The 19,767-nt window shown below is 42.3% G+C and overlaps 1 protein-coding gene across 1 annotated transcript; it reads left to right on the top strand.

Annotated features, from left to right (window-relative positions):
• Positions 1 to 5,210: 5,210 nt before the first annotated feature.
• srd5a3 (steroid 5 alpha-reductase 3) lies at positions 5,211 to 14,170 on the top strand. The gene is made up of 5 exons (XM_072569526.1): positions 5,211 to 5,441; positions 5,926 to 6,077; positions 10,592 to 10,783; positions 11,349 to 11,480; positions 12,577 to 14,170. Exons 1-5 carry the CDS (start codon positions 5,236 to 5,238, stop codon positions 12,834 to 12,836), a joined length of 942 nt encoding a protein of 313 aa, XP_072425627.1. The 5' UTR covers positions 5,211 to 5,235; the 3' UTR covers positions 12,837 to 14,170.
• The last annotated feature ends 5,597 nt before the right edge of the window (positions 14,171 to 19,767 follow it).

The following is a 19,767-nucleotide window of genomic DNA, read 5'->3' on the forward strand; positions in this document are numbered from 1 at the left end:
ATGACCATTCAGTCTTTCGCTATTTCTATTTAGCCCCTTTGTAATACAGTTTATGTTCTTCAGTTAAACCCTGAGCCCATGGTTTTGTGAAATGCCATGCCTTGTATGAGTATGGGTAATTGTGTGAACCCCCATTAGGCCAGTGCAAGGTAAGTGAGCTTTAACAAAGTAAAACAAAAAAAAAGATGCGTCATATTTAGATTTATGAGGTGTCTGTGCTTGCAGAGGGATCTGGGTGTCCTTGTTCATAAGTCATGGAAAACTAGCATGTAGGTGCAGAAGACAATAAAGAAAGCGAATAGAATGTTGGCTTCTTTAGCTAAAGGAATAGCTATAAAGGTAAAGGAAGTATGGTTGCAACTATACAAAGCATTGGTGAGACCACACCTGGAGTATTGTGTGCAGCTTTGGTCCCCTTATTTAAGGAAAGATGTAGTGGCATCGGGAGCAGTTCAGAGGAGGTTCGCTGCATTGATCCCAGCGGTGAGGGGTTTATCGTATGAAGAGAGATTGATCAGTTTAGGCCATACTCTCTGGAATTTAGAAGAATGAAGGGAGATCAAATTGAGATATTCAAGATGATAAAAGGTGTGGATAAAATAGACATGGAGCGGATGCTTCCTCTTTTGGAGCATTCCAGGATGAGAGGTCATGGTCTTAGGATAATGGGATAGCAAACTTAAAACAGAGTTGAGGAGAAACTAGCTTTTCCAAAGGGTTGTGAATTTGTGGAATTCACTACCTCAAAGTGCAATGGATGCTGGGACAGTGAGTGAAGTTAACGAGGAATTAGACAGACTTTTTATTAGTAATGGGTTGAAGGGTTATGGGGAAAAGGCAGGAAAATTAAGGCGAGGAGCAAATCAGCCATGATTGAATGGTGGAGCAGACTCAAAGAGCTGAATAGCCTATTTCTGCTTCTTATGAACTTATGAACAGAGGTGGCAGAAGCACGCGAATCGTAAGTATTTCTGAGCTTCAAAGTGAAGCATTGAGTGACTGGAGTGATGTGTGAGTTGATCTGAAAACAGCTATAATGCTGTGGTGAGGCTGGTGGTTTGGTAATGGTAAAGACAATGACTTCAGATGCTGGAAACCAGATTTTGGATTAGTGGTGCTGGAAGAGTACAGCAGTTAAGGCAGCATCCGCGGAGCAGTAAAATCAACGTTTCGGGCAAAAGCCCTTCATCAGTAATACAGGCAAAGAGCCTGAAGGGTGGAGAGATAAGTTAGAGGAGGCTGGGGGTGGGGAGAAAGTAGCATAGAGTACAATAGGTGAGTAGGAGAGGGGATGAAGGTGATAGGTCGGGGGGGAAGGTGGAGTGGATAGGTGGAAAAGAAGATAGACAGGTAGGTGCTGAGGGATGGTGCTGAGCTGGAAGTTTGGGACTGGGGTGAGGTGGGGGAAGGGGAAATGAGGAAGCTGTTGAAGTCCACATTGATGCCCTGGGGTTGAAGTGTTCTGAGGCGGAAGATGAGGTGTTCTTCCTCCAGGTGTCTGGTGGTGAGGGAGCGGCGGTGAAGGAGACCCAGGACCTCCATGTCCTCGGCAGAGTGGGAGGGAGAGTTGAAATGTTGGGCCACGGGGCGGTGTGGTTGATTGGTGCGGGTGTCCTGGAGATGTTCCCTAAAGCGCTCTGCTAGGAGGCGTCCAGTCTCCCCAATGTAGAGGAGACTGCATCGGGAGCAACGGATACAATAAATGATATTGGTGGATGTGCAGGTAAAACTTTGATGGATGTGGAAGGCTCCTTTAGGGCCTTGGATGGAGGTGAGGGAGGAGCTGTGGGCGCAGGTTTTGCAATTCCTGCGGTGGCAGGGGAAGGTACCAGGATTGGAGGGTGGGTTGGAGGGGGGCGTAGTACTGACCTGACTAGTCACGGAGGGAACGGTCTTTGCGGAAGGCGGAAGGTGGAAAGGGGTGGGGAGGGAAATATATCCCTGGTGGTGGGGTCTGTTTGGAGGTGGCAGAAATGTTGGCGGATGATTTGGTTTATGCGAAGGTTGAAAAATGTGTTGCTGGAAAAGCGCAGCAAGTCAGGCAGCATCCAAAGAGCAGGAGAATCGACATTTCGGGCATAAGCCCTTCTTCAGGAACCTTCTTATGCAAAGGTTGGTAGGGTGGAAGGAGAGCACCAGGGGCATTCTGTCCTTATTATGGTTGGAGGGGTGGGGTCTGAAGGTGGAGGTGCGGGATATAGACGAGATGCATTGGAGGGCATCTTTAACCATGTGGGAAGGGAAATTGCGGTGTCTAAAGAAGGGGGCCATCTGGTGTGTTCTGTGGTGGAACTGGTCCTCCTGGGAGCAGATACAGCGGAGTTGGAGGAATTGGGAATACGGGATGGCATTTTTGCACGAGGTAGGGTGGGAAGAGGTGTAATCCAGGTAGCTGTGGGAGTCGGTGGGTTTGTAAAAAATGTCGATGTCAAGTCAGTCGTCATTAATGGAGATGGAGAGATCCAGGAAGGGGAGGGAGGTGTCAGAGATGGTCCAAGTAAATTTAAGGTTAGGGTGGAATGTGTTGGTGAAGTTGATGAATTGCTCAACCTCCTCGTGGGAGCACGAGGTGGCACCAATGCAGTCATCAATGTAGCGGAGGAAGAGGTGGGGAGTGGTGCTGGTGTAATTACAGAAGATCGACTGATCTACGTAGCCAACAAAGAGACAGGCATAGCTGGGGCCCATATGGGTGCCCATGGCCACCCTTTGGTCTGGAGGAAGTGGGAGGATTCATGCCAATTTGTGTGCATTCCCAACAAAACTTTTAAGACTATCCAAGACAAGGTAGCTTTCCTGATTGGTACCTCATCTACAAACATCACTTTCAGCATTCATTCCCTTCACCATTGATGCAGAATGGCAGCAGTGTGCTGTATACCCTTTACAAGATGCATTGCAGTAACTCATTAAAGCTCCTTTGACCTCTACCACCAGGAGAAGCAGATGGATGCAAACACCACCACTTGAAACTTCCCATCCAAGTCACACACCATCCTGACTTGCAACTGTATCACTGTTCTTTATGTTATCGAATATACTCGTGTAAAAGCATGTAAGAGTCGATCATTTATTTTTGGGCATATATCTCGTGTAAACGTTGATCCGACTATATCGCAGTATAAACCTCTTACAAAGGAAACTGCATGTTCCCATTAACCTACTTAAACAAAATTGAATTCATTCATTTTGGGAAAGCAAATCTTAGCTGGACTTATACATTTAACGGTAAGGTCCTTCAGAGTGTTGCTGAACAAAGAGACCTTGGAGTGCAGGTTCATAGCTCCTTGAAAGTGGAGTCGCAGGTAGATAGGCTAGTGAAGAAGGCATTTTGGTTTGCTTTCCTTTATTGGTTAGAGTATTGAGTACAGGAGTTGGGACGTCATGTTGCGGCTGTACAGGACATTAGTTAGGCCACTTTTGGAATATTGTGTGCAATTCAGGAATCCTTTTTGTCGGAAAGATGTCGTGAAATTTGAAAGGGTTCAGAAAAGATTTACAAGGATGTTGCCAGGGTTGGAGGATTTGAGCTACGGGGAGAGGTTGAATAGGCTGGGATTGTTTTCCCTGGAGCGTCAGAGGCTGAGGAGTGACCTTATGGGGGTTTATAAAATCATGAGGGGCATGGATAGGATAAATAGACAATGCCTTTTCCCTGGGGTGGGGAGTCCAGAACTAGAGGGCATAGGTTTTGGGTGAGAGGGAAAGATATAAAAGAGACCTAAGGGGCAACTTTTTCATGCAGAGAGTGGTATGTGTATGGAATGAGCTGCCAGAGGAAGTGGTGGAGGCTGGTACAATTGCAACATTTAAAAGGCATCTGGATGGGTATATGAATATGAAGGGTTTGGAGGGATATGGGCTAGTTGCTGGCAGGTGGGACTAGATTGGGTTGGGATATCTGGTTGGCAGAGATGAGTTGGACCAAAGGGTCTGTTTTTGTGCTGTACATCTCTATGACTCTGTGATTCATACTGGTAAGTCTACTCATCACTCTTTGTTTAATATGCCGCCTCTCTATTCATTCATCAATTCATTCATAACTCTACTTACCGGTAGTCCACTTGGTTTACTAAGGCACATTTTGATTCATTCATTCATTCACACCAGTACTATCGATACTTATCGCACTTTGTTCACAATAAATCCAAAAGTTAATATCATTAAAATGTTAATCATTATAATTGTGTCATTATATCTGAATACAAGTGAGATATACTAGCTATATATATCTTTAATTCAAAGTTTGGGAGAAGATTTGTAGCTTGGGTGCTTGTTGTTGTGGTTCTGTTTGCCGAGCTGGGAATTTGTGTTGCAGACGTTTCGTCCCCTTGTCTAGGTGACATCCTCAGTGCTTGGGAGCCTCCTGTGAAGCGCTTCTGTGATCTTTCCTCCGGCAATTGTAGTGGTTTGAATCTGCCGTTTCCTGTTGTGAGTTCCAGCTGTCCGTTGCAGTGGTCGGTATATTGGGTCCGGATCATTAGCTGTCTTCCTATTTGTCCTATGTAGTGTTTTATACAGTCCTTTCATGGGATTTTGTACACTACATTGATTTTGCTCATGCTGGGTATCGGGTCCTTCGTTCTGGTGAGTTGTCTGAGAGTGGCTGTTGGTTTGTGTGCTGTTATGAGTCCTAGTACCAATGTAGTGCACAAAATCCCATGCAAGGACTGTACAAAACACTACATAGGACAAACAGGAAGACAGCTAACGATCCGCATCCATGAACACCAACTAGCCAAGAAACGACACGACCAGCTGTCCTTATTTTCCACACACACAGATGACAAGCAATATGAATTCGACTGGGACAACACTACTATTATAGGACAAGCCAAACAGAGAACAGCCAGGGAATTCCTAGAGGCATGGCACTCATCCACAGATTCAATCAATAAGCACATCGATCTGGACCAGGTGATAGTCACCTGGTGAAGGAGCAACGCTCCGAAAGCTAGTGTGCTTCCAATTAAACCTGTTGGACTATAACCTGGTGTTGTGTGATTTTTAACCTTGTATGAGATAAGGTCATAATGAATGGGAATTGACAGAATTGGGAGGCAAACTCTGCGCACGCTCGTTTCCGGACCCGGGTCTGCGCACACTCATTCCCGGGCCCGAGTCCGCGCATGCCCGTTCCCGGGCCCGAGTCTGCGCACGCTCTCGTTCCGGGGTCAGGGTCTGCGCACGCTCATCGCCGGGCCCGGATCTGCGCACGCTCGTTCCCTATTGAGGATGTTGTCAGTCTCTGAACTGAGTGTAATCGGTGTTGTTTGGCTAGTTTTCGCCGCGATTTTCTTATTCTGCGTGATCTTTCACAATGTGTGGTCAGGTTCGGGAATTTTCGCGCTGTTATTCCAGGATTTCATGCGTTACGGTAAAAGTAAACAGTATTTCTTCCAGCGGCCGGCGTGGCTGCAGCGCCTGGACCTCCCGAAAAGGTAAAGAGAAGGAAAGTGATGGCCAGGGCTAGCAGTAGGAGGGGCTGAGCGGTCTCCTACCCATGGCCAGCAACCTAGAGGGGCCAAGTGGTCTCCCACTGCCCAGGGCCAGCAGCTGGAGGGACTGAATGGTCTCCCGCTGCCCAGGGCCAGCAGCTGGAGGGACTGAATGGTCTCCCGCTGTCCAGGGCCAGCAGCTGGAGGGGCTGAATGGTCTCCCGCTGTCCAGGGCCAGCAGCTGGAGGGGCTGAATGGTCTCCCGCTGTCCAGGGCCAGCAGGTGGAGGGGCTGAATGGTCTCCCGCTGTCCAGGGCCAGCAGGTGGAGGGGCTGGGTCGGCCAGAAGCAGTAATCTGAACTGATGCTGATATTACATGTTTCATTGCTGTCTCTTGTTACAATGCAAGCACAGACATTTATACAAAAAATTGTTTTTGGTTGTAGTTAGTTAACTGTCTAACATTGCTTTTCTACCTGTTCTACAGATGGTTTACTCATTTTTACATAGTTTCAGTAACTTGGAATGCTGTTCTACTTGGAATCACTTGTCGAAGTCTCTTTTTGAGGCATCCATATCCAATGTGGCTTCAAAGAGTACTAAACTTGCTTTGTGGGAATGTATTACATTTAACATCTGGTAAGTATTAAAGTAGTCTTTACTGCACAAATTAAACAGTACAGGGATGTTTAAAAATGGGGCAGTGTATTTGCAGTAAATAATAAGTTAAACTGTTGTGTAAATAAGAGTTCAATTCTTGTTCATAGGAAATCAGAAGAAAAGGGGAAACCTGTTCTGAAATTATTCAATCGAATTTATCATTGGAATTGGAAACTTACTAGAAATTAGTATAATTTATTCAATGCTCATTGAAGAAGTGTATCCTTAGGACGCAGTGTAATTTCAACAGAGTTATATTTTAAGCAAACATTTTGGCTTAAACAAAAACAGAAAGTTGTGATGATTTGGAGATGCCAGTGTTGGACTGGGGTGTACAAAGTTAAAATCCACACAACATCAGGCTATAGTCCAACAGGTTTAATTGGAAGCACTAGCTTTTGGAGCGCTGCTCCTTCATCAGGTGGTTGTGGAGTACACAATTGTAAGACACAGAATTTACAGCAAAGGTTTACAATATGATGTAACTGAAATTATACATTGAAAAATACCGTGATTGTTTGTTCAGTCTCACATCTGTTAGAATGGCCATGTTAATTTCACTTCTTTCATATGAAAATCACAAAACATTTTTTAGAATTACATTCTCAGGTTAATTTTAATAATTGGTGTCAGCCCAGCTAATGTGTTGAAGATGTTAGCCCCCTGTGTGCTGCTGTCTGTGCCACAATGGTCAGACTCATTCTAATCTTAAAAAATGAACTAACAGAATGTTACATGGATTCATGCAGTTTTTGAGCAAAGTACAATGTAACTCTGCAATTACCATGCCTCAGGGCATCCCAGCCTGCAGTGTATGAAATAGACAAAGTTGGCTGAGTCGCATGAGTACTTGCCACATACATGATGGGAGATGTCCTCACGTGTAATGGTGGTATCCATGTCCACATTCTGACACATCTTGCAGTGTCTATCGTGACAGGGTTTTGTGGAGTTGTCCTGAAGCCGGGTAGTTTGCTACGAACAATGATCTGTTTGAGGTTTGGTGGCTGTTTAAAGGCAAGAAGTGGAGGTGTGGGGAAGGTCTTGGCAAGAAGCTCATCCTCATTGATAATGTGTTGCAGGCTGCAAAGAACATGGCGTAGTTTTTCGGTTCCTGTGAAGTACTGGACAGCAAAGGAAACCCTGTCGGTTGAAGCACGTGTCTGTCTCCTGAGGAGGTCGTTACAGTTCCTTGCTGTGGCACATCGGAACTGGCGGTCGATGAGTTGAGCATCGTGCCCCGATCTTATGAGGACATCCCTGGGTACTTCCAAGTGCCCATCACGTTCCTCATCATCTGAACAGATCTGGTGTACGCGTAGGGCTTGTCCGTAGGGGATGTTTGTTTTAATATGTTTTTGGGTGGAAGCTGGAGAAGTGTAGCATTGTGAGGTTATCTATGGGTTTGCGGTAGAGTGAGATGCTGAGGTGCCAATCCTTGATTAGATGCATGTGTCCAAGAATGAGACAGATAGTAGAGAGTAGTCTGTGGTGCGTTTGACGGTGGGATGAAACTTGTTGATATCACTGTGTAGTTTTATCAGTGACTCCTTGCCATGGGTCCAGAGGAAGAAAGTGTTGTCAATGTACCTGGTGTATAGTGTTGGTTGGAGGTCCTGCGTAGAGAAGAAGTCTTGTTCGAACCTGTGCATGAAGATTTGGCATATTGGGGTACAAATTTCGTCCCCATGGCTGTTCCTTGTGTTTGGATGAAGAACTGGTTGTCAAAGATGAGGATGTTGTGATCAAGGATAAAGTGGATGAGTTGTAGATTAGTGTTCCGGAGATTGGCAGTTGTTGGTGTTGAGTACTGAGGCTGTTGCTGTGATGCTGTCATTGTGGGGGATGCTGGTGTAGAGTGCTGAAACATCCATTGTGTCAAGGAATGTTCCTGGTTTGATTAGTCCGTGAGTGCTGAGTTTCTGTAAGAAATCCATAGTGTCATGACAGAAGCTGGGGATACCCTGTAGAAGGGGTTTCAAGATGCCTTCAACATAACCAGAGAGGTTCTCACACAGGGTCCCATTGCCCGATACGATGGGATGTCCTAGTATATTGGCTTTGTGTATTTTTGGAAGGCAGTTGAAGTCGTCTACGTGAGAAGTACGTGAGATGAGGGCATGTAGGGAACTCTAAGGGACTGGATCCAAAGTCCTGATCAATGTGTTTAGTTCATGGGTGTGTGCTTTGGTCGGATCAGCTGGTAGCTGCCTGTAGTGTTCCTGGTTGTTCAGTTGTCGGTACACTTCCTTGCAGTAATCTGTTCTATTCTGAATGACAATGGCTCCTCCTTTATCTGCTGGTTTGATGACAATGTTGTGATTGGTTTTGAGAGCCTGGATGGCATTGCATTGTGAACGGGTGATATTTTGCTTTACTTTATGGGTACGGCTGATGAATCTGGCATTTATATATTTCCTGACAGTTTGAATATACGTATCAAGCCCAGGACAGCGGCCTTTCAGTGGGGTCCAAGTTGACTCCTCCTTTGGTCGCTTCTCTATGGATCCCCCGATGACTGTTCCGGTTCGTCGGTGAGCTCATTGGGATCACTTCTGGCACCTTGAAAGAATTCCCGGAGTCTCACTTGTCTGATAAATTCCTCCGTGTCTGCTGCCAGAACCAAGCTGTCCATTTTGGTGGTGGGGCAGAAATTAAAACCCCTGTTCAGGACTTCAGTCTCTTCCAGTCGCAGGGTGTGATCCGATAAGTTGACAATAGACTTCCCTGCAGTGATAATGTTATCCATTGTGGTGCCAGGGTGGGCTTCACTACTACTGGTGAAAATACCAAGTTTCTCTAGTTTTTTTGTTCTTGGTGTGCATGTACGTGTAGTTTTGTCGCCTTGTCTGTTTGGCAATGTCATGTAATTGTACTGCTTTATCCTGAGTGCAGGCTGAGAGTAGGTTCCGTCTGAATTTCAAAGTTGTGGCATCTGCTGTAGAGCTGGTGCACGAGATGATTGAGAAGTTTGTGAGAGGTGCGGCGTCAAAGTCTCTCTGCGTAGTCTGTGTTGTAGGTTGACGTGAATGGGTTTGTGATCCGTAATCCTTTTGGGATCTTTCCTGCTTGCCTGCATTTCTGTAGAAATTTGATGTCTATGCCGATATGTGCAATCTTTTTGGAGATCCTCTCCACTTTAAGCTGGCAGTTAGTGGTGTCAATGGTAGTCATGATTTGGAGATGCCGGTGTTGGACTGGGGTGTACAAAGTTAAAAATCACACAACACCAGATTATAGTCCAACAGGTTTAATTGGAAGCACTAGCTTTCGGAGCACTGCTCCTTCATCAGGTGGTTGTGGAGTACACAATTGTTAGACACAGAATTTATAGCAAAAGTTTACAATGTGATGTAACTGAAATTGTACATTGAAAATACCTTGTTTGTTTAAGTCTCTCATCTGTACTTTGCTCAAAAACTGCATGAATCCATATAAGATTCTGTTAATTCATTTTTTAGATTAGAAACAGTCTAAACATTATAGCACAGACAGCAGCATGCAGGGGGCTAACACCTTCAACACATTATCTGGGCTGACACCAGTTGTTAAAGTTAACCTGAGAATGGATATTGCATATGAAAGAAGTGAAACTAACATGGTCATTCTAACAGATGAGAGACTTAACAAACAATCAAGGTATTTTTCAATATATAATTTCGGTTACATCACACTGTAAACTTTTGCTATAAGTTCTGTGTCTTACAACTGTGTACTCTACAATCACCTGATGAAGGAGTAGCGCTCCAAAAGTTAGTGCTTCCAATTAATCCTTTTGGACTATAACCTGGTGTTATGTGATTTTTAAGAAAGTTGTGATGTTTGGTCACTGGATTCAAAGCATTAACTCTAGTTCTTATCCTCCACAGCTGCTGCTCAACCAGCTATATTTCTCCAGTGTTCTCTATTTTTGTTTCAGATTTCCAGTATCTGCAGTTCTGTTTTATTTTGGCTTACTTATTTGGAATAGATAAATGTCTGTGTATGATACCAGTCCTGAACTGTGATAACACTGAGTCTTGCAACCAACTTGCAAACCATGTAGTTTGCCATAAAAAAGGAACTTTGTAATTATGTCTTTCATAACCTTGCAACATACTTCCAAGCATTGAAATACTGCTCAAATGTTTTGACTGATGTAATGTAGAAAAATGTGGACACTCAGTGGTGCAAAGCAAGGTCGCATCAACAGTAATTATACAAATGTTTTGAAGATCAATTAGAGTAATTATGATTGAGGCCAGGTGCAGTGGGAAATACTGAACTTTGATTTGTACATGGAATCTTTTATGTCTGCTTGGGATCACTGACAGTATAGCAGTCTCTCAATTGCACGTGAATGTAGTGCTGAAACCTCAAGTGGCTTTTGTATAAGAGACAACACTGGTACTGAACCAAGGCAAACATTAGTATTGGAAAAATATGAACACAGCTAAGGATAGTTACTGATAGATATTTTAAATGTTTTTAATATCTTTCTATTTCTTTTTCAGGTGATGAACTATCCATTCTGTTAGTTCAAATAATGTTATGTGTACAAGCTGTTCGACGCCTTACAGAATGCCTTTTCACCTCTGTGTTTTCAAGTGGAGTCATTCATCCAGTACAGTATTGCTGGGGTTTGGTTTATTATGTGCTTGTTGGTTTAACAGTGCATTGTGAAGGACCAGTTCTTGGGACCAAAGGTAGGTTTTTTTCCACATGATTTACGTATATAGGTGGATAACTTTACTATGCTGAATTTTGTCTGCCATGCGCCCACTTTACCAAAGAGCCAGCACAAGTAGATTGAGCTGAATGACATTTTCTGTGCTTTATCATTCTGTGATGTTATCGCTGTATAACCTGCTTTCGTTATACATCGTTAAAGCCAGAAATCGGGATGTGAAGTACAGTGTCGAAATAAAAACAATGATGTTATGCTGCTACTTCAATTTTGGCTGGACAGTTAAATGCAAGTGTAACATAACTTCAGAGTATTTCCTGATTGAGGTATACTAAATCCAAGCCTTATGAATCCTTTCAGAAAACCATTTAACAAAAGATTTGAGTTTGCCCTGGTGATAGCTGACATTCAAATGTACAAAGTATGGGTGCTTTATAAACTTCTCCTTCAAAGTTTTAATGTTAAAGAGCTATTTGCATTGGCAGTGGAGCCGTTTGATTGTGTGCAAGTAGAATGAGTATATTTAGTTGCTGAAGTATAGTATAAAATGTTTGATATTTTAGTCACTATTTTATCTTGTGTAGTGTATGCGATTCGAGACCTATTTGCACAAGGGAAGTGGTACCATGCAGCTGGAATAATGCTGTTTTTGTGGGCAACAATACATCACCACAGGAGTCATGTGATATTGGCCAGTCTTAGGAAGAACAAAATGGGTAAGAATGCTACACAATATTTCTGCAAATAGGAAGTTTGTATGTGAAACTGCTGACACATCTATAACATTTCGAGCAAAGCTGTTTTGAATTCTGTTAATTCAGCAATGATTGACTTAATCTCAAATATTCACATGTCATGGGGAGAAAGCAGAGTTAATGTTTTGAGTCCAGTGACCCTTCAGAACTCAATTTTCTCTCCATAGACAGTATCAGACCTGCTGAGTTTCTCCAGAAATTTCTGTTTTTGTTTCACATTTCCAGGATCTGCATTCTTTGTTTTGTTATATTTAATATGTTCGCATATCACTTAAGTATATTACACAGAGAGCCATTTAAGTTAGCACACGTTTTGTTGCAGTGATTCTTGTAATAATTATTCATTTGACCTGGCAGACCAACAGGTGATTGAAAATTTAATTGCAGTTATTACCTTCAAGAATAATTTTCTCAGTAACCTCATCTCTTCATTGAAAGCATTCACTGATTCATACTGTAACACAGTTTCATGTCTCTTTCCTTCATCCTCTTTATTTCCCTCCAAAAAAAAGGAGATAGCTCATGCGCCATTCTTTGTGTGTAACCCTAAACATTCGGCAGCAAAGAGAGTGCTTGGATTGATTGAGCTTGTCGCTTTATGATATCTGATTCCCCCTTAAATTGATGTGAAAATGTCCAACTTCCACTGTGTATTTTCTACTAATGGTGTGGCTATATTAAAAAAAAACAGTGCTCACGAAACCATAGATGAAAGGCCACGTTCGACTACCTATTGTGGAAGGATAAAGTGCTTGTAGTTGGTGACCAGTTATTGGAAACATTGAAAGGCAATATGATTCTACGAGGTGATTTATTAAAAGTCGGTTCTGTGCAGTAAAGAGAGAGTTATATTAGTCATTGAAATTTGCAGTTATTATTTCAATTTGTGTTTATCTTTCTTTATTTCTCCCTCTGATCGGTTTAAGGTGGGAAACGATTATCTAGTTTGTTAGGATAATCTTCAAATTGGAGTGCATACTAAACAATGTGCTGTGCTAAGAGGTTTCATTGATGTATTTCACTAACATAATGAACTGTTTATGTTTATTGTATATAGGTGAAGTGATTCACTTCAAGCATAGCATCCCATATGGTGACTGGTTTGAAGTAGTTTCCTGTCCACATTACTTAGCTGAACTGTTGATCTACCTTGCTATCAGTGTGACCTTTGAAGGACGACACCTTACCTGGTGGTTTGTAATATTATATGTGTTTTTCAGCCATGCAATGATGGCTATTCTGTGTCATGAATTCTACGTGAAGAAGTTTAATAACTACCCAAAAATACGGAAGGCATTTATACCTTTTATATTTTAACCCAGTTTTGAATATGTTATTGTAGCTTACAGACTTTGATGCTTACCTGTTATTTTGTTCTATTTTCTGGTTTAAAATTTACCAATAGCAATTATAAAACCTAACAAATGTTTCTTCTTGGAGATCATCCTTTTCTAGAATCATAGAGCTGTACAGCGTGGAACAGACCCTTTGGTCCAACTCATCCATGCAACTAGATATCCCAAATTATTCTAGTCACATTTGCCAGCATTTGGCCCATATCCCTCTAAACCTTTCCTATTCGTGGACCCATCCAGATGACTTTTAGATTTTGTAATTGTACCAGCCTCCACCACTTCCTCTGGCAGATCATTCCATACATGCACCACCCTCTGTGTGAAAATGTTGCCACCTAGGTCTCTTTTAAATCTTTCCCCTGTCACCTTAAACTTATGCCCTGGTTTTGGACTATCCTACCCTGGGAAAAGACCTTGGCTATTCACTGTATCCATGCCATCATGATTTTTAACAACCTCTATAAGGTCACTCATCAGCCTCCAACACTCCAGGGAAATTAGTCCCAGCCTGGAGCTCAAACCCTCCAATCCCAGCTACATATTTGTAAATTTTTTCTGCACCCTTTCAAGTTTAACAACATTTTTCCTATAGAAGGGAAATGGTACACTGTATTTTAAACTAGTGTCCTATACAGTTGCAACATGACGTCCCAACCCCATTCTCAATTTACTGACCAATAAAGGCAAGTGTACCAAATGCCTCTTCACTGCCCTGTCTACCTGTGACTCCACCTTCAAGTAACTATGAAGGTCTCTTTGTTCAGCAACACTCCCCAGAACTATGCCAATAAGTGTCTAATTCCCGCCCTGATTTGCCTTGCCAAAGTGCAATACCTTGCATTTATCTAAATTAAGCTCTATGTGCCACACCTCCGTTCTAAAGTAGAATATTGTCATCAGTGAATTGGATTTTTCAAAGTGCCTGAATTTATGCAATAGTCAGATATAAAAGAAAGCATCCTTTTCAATATTGGACAAGCCAACCTTTCACGAAGACATATCTTCGAAATAAATAATTTTATTTGAACTTCTAACTATGTTAAGATACTTTCAAATGAGTCTTCTTGTTATAAGTGCCAGTTTTACTTTTATATGATGCTGTAACCAAAGGCAAGTAAAGAATTACAACTGCTCATCATCATCTTGGGAATCATGTCTGATCTTTTAGATCATTGTTAACTGTTGTTCTATACATTAATTTTTGTAACATGATTACAACAATGCAATTTGTCAATATATCATCTAAATGCTCCAGTTAGTTTATATTAGAATATCTGTATGATTATCACTTTAGTTATTAAGTTTGTGATTGTAATAGCTATATTTCTAGAAAATAAATGTTAGAATTCTCCTAAATGTTTTGAGTAATACTTATTTGTATCACTTTCTGTCTCAATACTGTTCCCCCATTCTGAATTCCCAGTGCTATACTACATTTGTACAATTATACTGTGCACTCTACTATACCATTAACCTGAGCTCTATTATGCCTGGTAATTCCAATTCACTACTTCGAGGGCATAAAGTGATACAACATAGAAACAGACCCTATGATGCAACTTATCCATATCGATCAGGTATCCCAAACTTAACTAGTTGCAGTCTGTGAAGTGCCCTTCTTTGTCACTCCATTGCTGTCTATCTAATTGATGCCTTTTTTTTTTCTGTCCCTAAAACAATCATGCGGTGGTTTTCCTTTCCACTTCCAACTATCTGCTTCTATTACCAATAACAGTTTCCAGCTTACTCCTGCAAAGAGCAAATTTGAAAAGGCATGTTCTAGTATGTGATCAGAATACTCTCGAGGGTAAATAGCATTAAAAATATGCTTCTGAATTGCTATAGATGAATATGATGCAATTTATTTTTAGAAGATTAAAAACCAAGTCATTGGATTTTACCTTGGATCTGAATCATTATCAATAAGGACATTTGCATCATTAGCCTTTTTCTGTACTTCATTGTTATTTTCAATGTTACAAATTAAATTTGAGTTGTACAGAGAATTGTGAGCGTCTAGTTCACAATTCATAAGGTAGCTTAGTCATTTTGTAAGCTGATTGGCCGGGGGTATGATAAAAGCAAACTTGAAAAAGACATTAGGAAACAAAACATTTGGAGACACAAATGTTTCAAATACCAAGAGGGAAATGAGAGTCAACAACACGTTGAAGACACTTTGCAAAGGAAGACTGAAGATTTTCATTTATTCAAAGGAATAGCAGTTATTAATAAACCCAACATTTATTGCCTATCCCCAATGGCTCTTGAAAGGGTGACTGTAACCTGTCTTCTTGAAAACAGTCCATGAGTCAGAGCCAGTGCTGTTAGGAAGTGAGTTCTAACATTTTGATGAAGAACAGTGAAGGAATTGTGATATATTTCCAAGTCAGAATAGAGTATAAATTGAGGGGGAGCTGACAGGAGTTGTTGTTTCTGTGAAACTAGTGTCTTTGTCAGGTTGTAGAAGTATGGGTTTTAAGAGATGCTGCTAAATAAGCCTTGGTGAGTTTCTGCAATGTATCTTGTAAATGGTAAACTCTACTAGTTACCTAGTAGCTGAGGGAGTTAATATTAAGGTTTTTGATGGGGAGCTGATTAACTTGGCCGATTCTTTCTCAATTATATCATATTCCATGTTGGAGCTGCACATGTCCAGGCAATTGCATGGTGTTCCATTAACCTGCTGACTTTTTTAATGCATTTGTAGAATGTGGGTGCCGATGTCTGGAATGGCATTTATTGCCCATCCCCTGTAGCCTTTGAGAAGATGTTAGTGAATCATTGCACTCTAAGTAGACCTTTAATGCTTTTAGGGAGGGAATTTTAGCTTTATAGATGGATGGACAGGCATGGGTGGTTTCAGGAGGTGAATTACATGTTGGTGAATTCCCAAGCACCGATCTCTTCTTGCAGTATATATGTGGTATGTCCAATTTGGTTTTGATCAAGGGCAACCCTAAGATTTTGATTGTGGGAATTCAGTGCTAGTAATATCAAGAGAAAATGTTTATATTTGCTCTTGTTTGAGATGATCACTGTCTGGCATATGTGTGGGATGAATACTTATCACTAATCAGATAAAAGTGTGAATGTTCTTAGGGTCACAGTCTAAGAATACAAGAAAGGCCAGTTAGGACTGAGATGAGAAATTTCTTCACCCAGGGTGGTGAGCCAAAACATTAGATCATTTTAAGGAGATTGTTTAAGGAACAGTTGTTGCAAGTGATGAATAAATATGTCCCTCTGAGACAGGCAAGAAGTGGTCAGATAAAGGAACCTTGGATGACGAGAGCGGTGGAGCTTCTCGTCAAAAGGAAAAAGGTAGCTTACATAAGGTGGAGAAAGCTAGGGTCAAGCTCAGCTCTACAGGATTACAGGCAGGCGAGGAAGGAACTTAAAAATGGTCTGAGGAGAGCCAGGAGGGGGCATGAGAAAGACTTGGCAGAACGGATTAGGGAGAACACAAAGGCATTTTACACTTATGTGAGGAATAAGAGAATGGTCAAAGAAAGAGTAGGGCTGATCAAGGATAGCATAGGGAATTTGTGTGTGGAGTCTGAGGAGGTAGGGGAAGCCCTAAATGAGTTTTTTGCTTCTGTCTTTATGAAAGAAACAAACTTTGTAGTGAATGAAACCTTTGAAGAGCAGGTGTGCATGCTGAAATGGATAGAGATAGAGGAAGCTGATGTGCTGAAAATTTTGTCAAACATTAAGATTGACAAGTTGCCAGGCCCAGACCAGATTTGTCCTCGGCTGCTTTGGGAATTGAGAAATGTAATTGCTTCGCCACTTGCGAATATCTTTTCATCCTCGCTCTCCATTGGCGTCGTACCTGAGGACTGGAGAGAGGCAAATGTAATTCCTCTCTTCAAGAAAGGAAATAGGGAAATCTCCGGCAATTACAGACCAGTAAGTCTCACGTCTGTCATCTGCAAGGTGTTAGAAAGGATTCTGAGGGATAGGATTTATGACCATCTGGAAGAGCATGGCTTGATTAAATGCAGTCAACACGGCTTTGTGAGGGGCAGGTCATGCCTCACAAACCTAATCGAGTTCTTTGAGGTTGTGACTAGAAAGTTTGATGAGGGTTAAGCTGTGGATGTGGTGTATATGGACTTCAGCAAGGCATTTGATAAGGTACCCCAGAAGGTCAGGAGGAATGGGAATCGGGAACATAGCTGTCTGGATACAGAAGTGGCTGGCCAACACAAGACAGCGAGTGGTAGTGCAAGGAAAGTATTCTGCCTGGAAGTCTGTGGTGAGTGGTGTTCCACAGGGCTCAGTCCTTGGGCCTCTATTGTTTGTAATTTTTATTGATGACTTGGATGAGGGGATTGAAGGATGGGTCAGCAAGTTTGCAGATAACACAAAGGTTGGAGGTGTCGTTGACAGTATAGAGGGCTGTTGTAGGCTGCAGCAGCACATTGACAGGATGCAGAGATGGGTTGAGAGGTGGCAGATGGAGTTCAACCTGGATAAATGCGAGGTGATGCATTTTGGAAGGTCGAATTTGAAAGCTGAGTACAGGATTAAGGATAGGATTCTTGGCAGTGTGGAGGAACAGAGGGATCTTGGGGTGCAGGTACATAGATCCCTTAAAATGGCCACCCAAGTGGACAGGGTTGTTAAGAAAGTGTTTTGGCTTTCATTAACAGGGGTATTGAGTTTAAGAGTTGTGAGATCTTGTTGCAGCTCTATAAAACTTTGGTTAGACCACACTTGGAATACTGCGTCCAGTTCTGGTCTTCCTATTATAAGAAAGATGTGGATGCTTTGGAGAGGGTTCAGAGGAGGTTTACCAGGATGCTGCCTGGACTGGAGGGCTTATCTTATGAGGAGAGGTTGACTGAGCTCTGACTTTTTTCATTGGAGAAAAGGAGGAGAAGAGGGGACCTAAATGAGGTATACAAGATAATGAGAGGCATAGATAGAGTTGATAGCCAGAGACTATTTCCCAGGGCAGAAATAACTAACACGAGGGGTCATAGTTTTAAGCTGGTTGGAGGAATGTATAGAGGGGATATCAGAGGCGGGTTCTTTACACAGAGAGTTGTGAGAGCATGGAATGCGTTGCCAGCAGCAGTTGTGGAGGCAGGGTCATTGGGGACATTTAAGAGACTCCTGAACATGCATATGGTCACAGAACTTTGAGGGTGCATACATGAGGTCGGCACAACATCATGGGCTGAAGGGCCTGTTCTGTGCTGTACATTCTATGTTCTATTTCAAGAAGGAGTGAGATATTGTTCTTAGGGCTGAAATGATCAAAGAAAATGGGGAGAAAGTGGGAACAAGATATTGAGTTGGATGATCAACACTGATCATACTGAATGGCTGAGCTGGCTTGATGGACTGAAGGGCCTATTACTTTTTTTGAAATGTTTCTGTGGTCCAGTGTTTTGCAGTATCAGGTTAAAAGATCCATCATGGGGGCTGAGTCTGTTTCCAAATGTATCAGGATTGCCAAGATCAGAAGTCAGACAACACCGGATTATAGTCCAACAGGTTTATTTGAAATCACAAGCTTTTGGAGCATTGCTTCAGGTGAAGTGAGAAAGAAGCACACAGGCACAGAATTTATAGGCAGAGAGATCAAAAGATCATACAAAATGGAGTGTCGACAGGCCAAATAATAGGTCTTTGCAGGTGATCGAGTGTCAGTTGGTGTGAGTAAAGTGTCAGCAGCTGAATAACAAGCGAAAGGATGACCTATAATCTGATGAAAAGAAGCAGAGAGATATTACAAAAAATTTAAAAATAAGGTGCTGGTGACAAACCAAATAATTTGAATAACATGGTAAGTATAAGAGTCGCATGCCTAAGGTCTAGCCAGAGAAATAAGTAATGCAAAACTATGTAAACTAACGTTAAAGAGATCATAACAATTTGTCACCGTAATGGTGTCAAATCAGGACAGCAAGGAAAATTTTACAGATACAAAACAGTTTGTGGGGTTACATAGCACAACATGAACCCAAGATCACGGTTGAGGCAATCTTCATGGGTACGGAACTTGACTATCAGTTTCTGTTCGGTGATCTTGCATTATTGTGAATCTCAAAGGCTGCCTTGGAGGGCGCTTACCCAAAGATTGGAGGCAGAACGTCCTTTACCGCTAAGTGTTCCTCAACTGGGAGGGAACATTCCTATCTGGTGATTGTTGCACTCATTCATCCATTGTCGTAGCTTCTCCATGGTCTCGCCAATATACCATGCCTTAGGGCATCCTTGCCTGCGTTGTATGCAATAGTCAACATTGGCTGAGTAACATGAGTATCTGCTGTGTACATGGTGGGTGGTATTCTCAGGTGTGATAGTAGTATCCATCTCGTATCAATGACCTGATATGTTTTACAGAGGTTGCTGTGGCAGGCTTGTGTGGTGTTGAGGTTGATGTTGTCTTGAAGGCTGGATAGTTTGTTGCAAATAATGATCTAAGGTTTGGCGATTGTTTGGGGGTGAAAAGATTATCATGGCGAGGTGCTTATCGTCATTGACGTTGAAGGCTGTGAACAACATGGCATAGCTTCTCAGCTGCAGGGAAGTACAGGACGATAAAGGTTAATCTTTCGGTCGTATCCTATGTCTGTCTTCTGAGGGGGTTGTTGCAGTTTTTCTCTGTGGCATGTCGGAACTGGATATCAATGAGTTGAGCATCGTATTCCAACCTTATGACGGCTTTCTTCAAAATCTTCGGGTGTCTGTCGTGTTCCTCCAGATCTGAGCAGATCATGTGTATGTGCAGGGCTTAGCTGACTGGCTCAGTTACTGCCCCACTACCAAAATGGACCCCATTGGTCTCATAGCAGACACAAAGGAATTCATCAGGTAAATGAGGCTCCAGATGTCAGCAGTGAGCCAAATGAGACAACCAACAAACTGGTAGTCGT

The sequence above is a fragment of the Chiloscyllium punctatum genome, chromosome 1 (genome assembly GCF_047496795.1).
Source record: "Chiloscyllium punctatum isolate Juve2018m chromosome 1, sChiPun1.3, whole genome shotgun sequence".
In the NCBI taxonomy this organism is placed as follows: Eukaryota; Metazoa; Chordata; class Chondrichthyes; order Orectolobiformes; family Hemiscylliidae; genus Chiloscyllium; species Chiloscyllium punctatum.

Bases quoted from the DNA above. Each gene is read 5' to 3' on its own strand.
- srd5a3 (XM_072569526.1), top strand. From the start codon at position 5,236: ATGTTGTCAGTCTCTGAACTGAGTGTAATCGGTGTTGTTTGGCTAGTT. The intron at 5,442-5,925 runs GTAAAGAGAAGG...CCTGTTCTACAG, and splicing joins CGCCTGGACCTCCCGAAAAG to ATGGTTTACTCATTTTTACA. The intron at 6,078-10,591 runs GTAAGTATTAAA...TTTCTTTTTCAG, and splicing joins TGTATTACATTTAACATCTG to GTGATGAACTATCCATTCTG.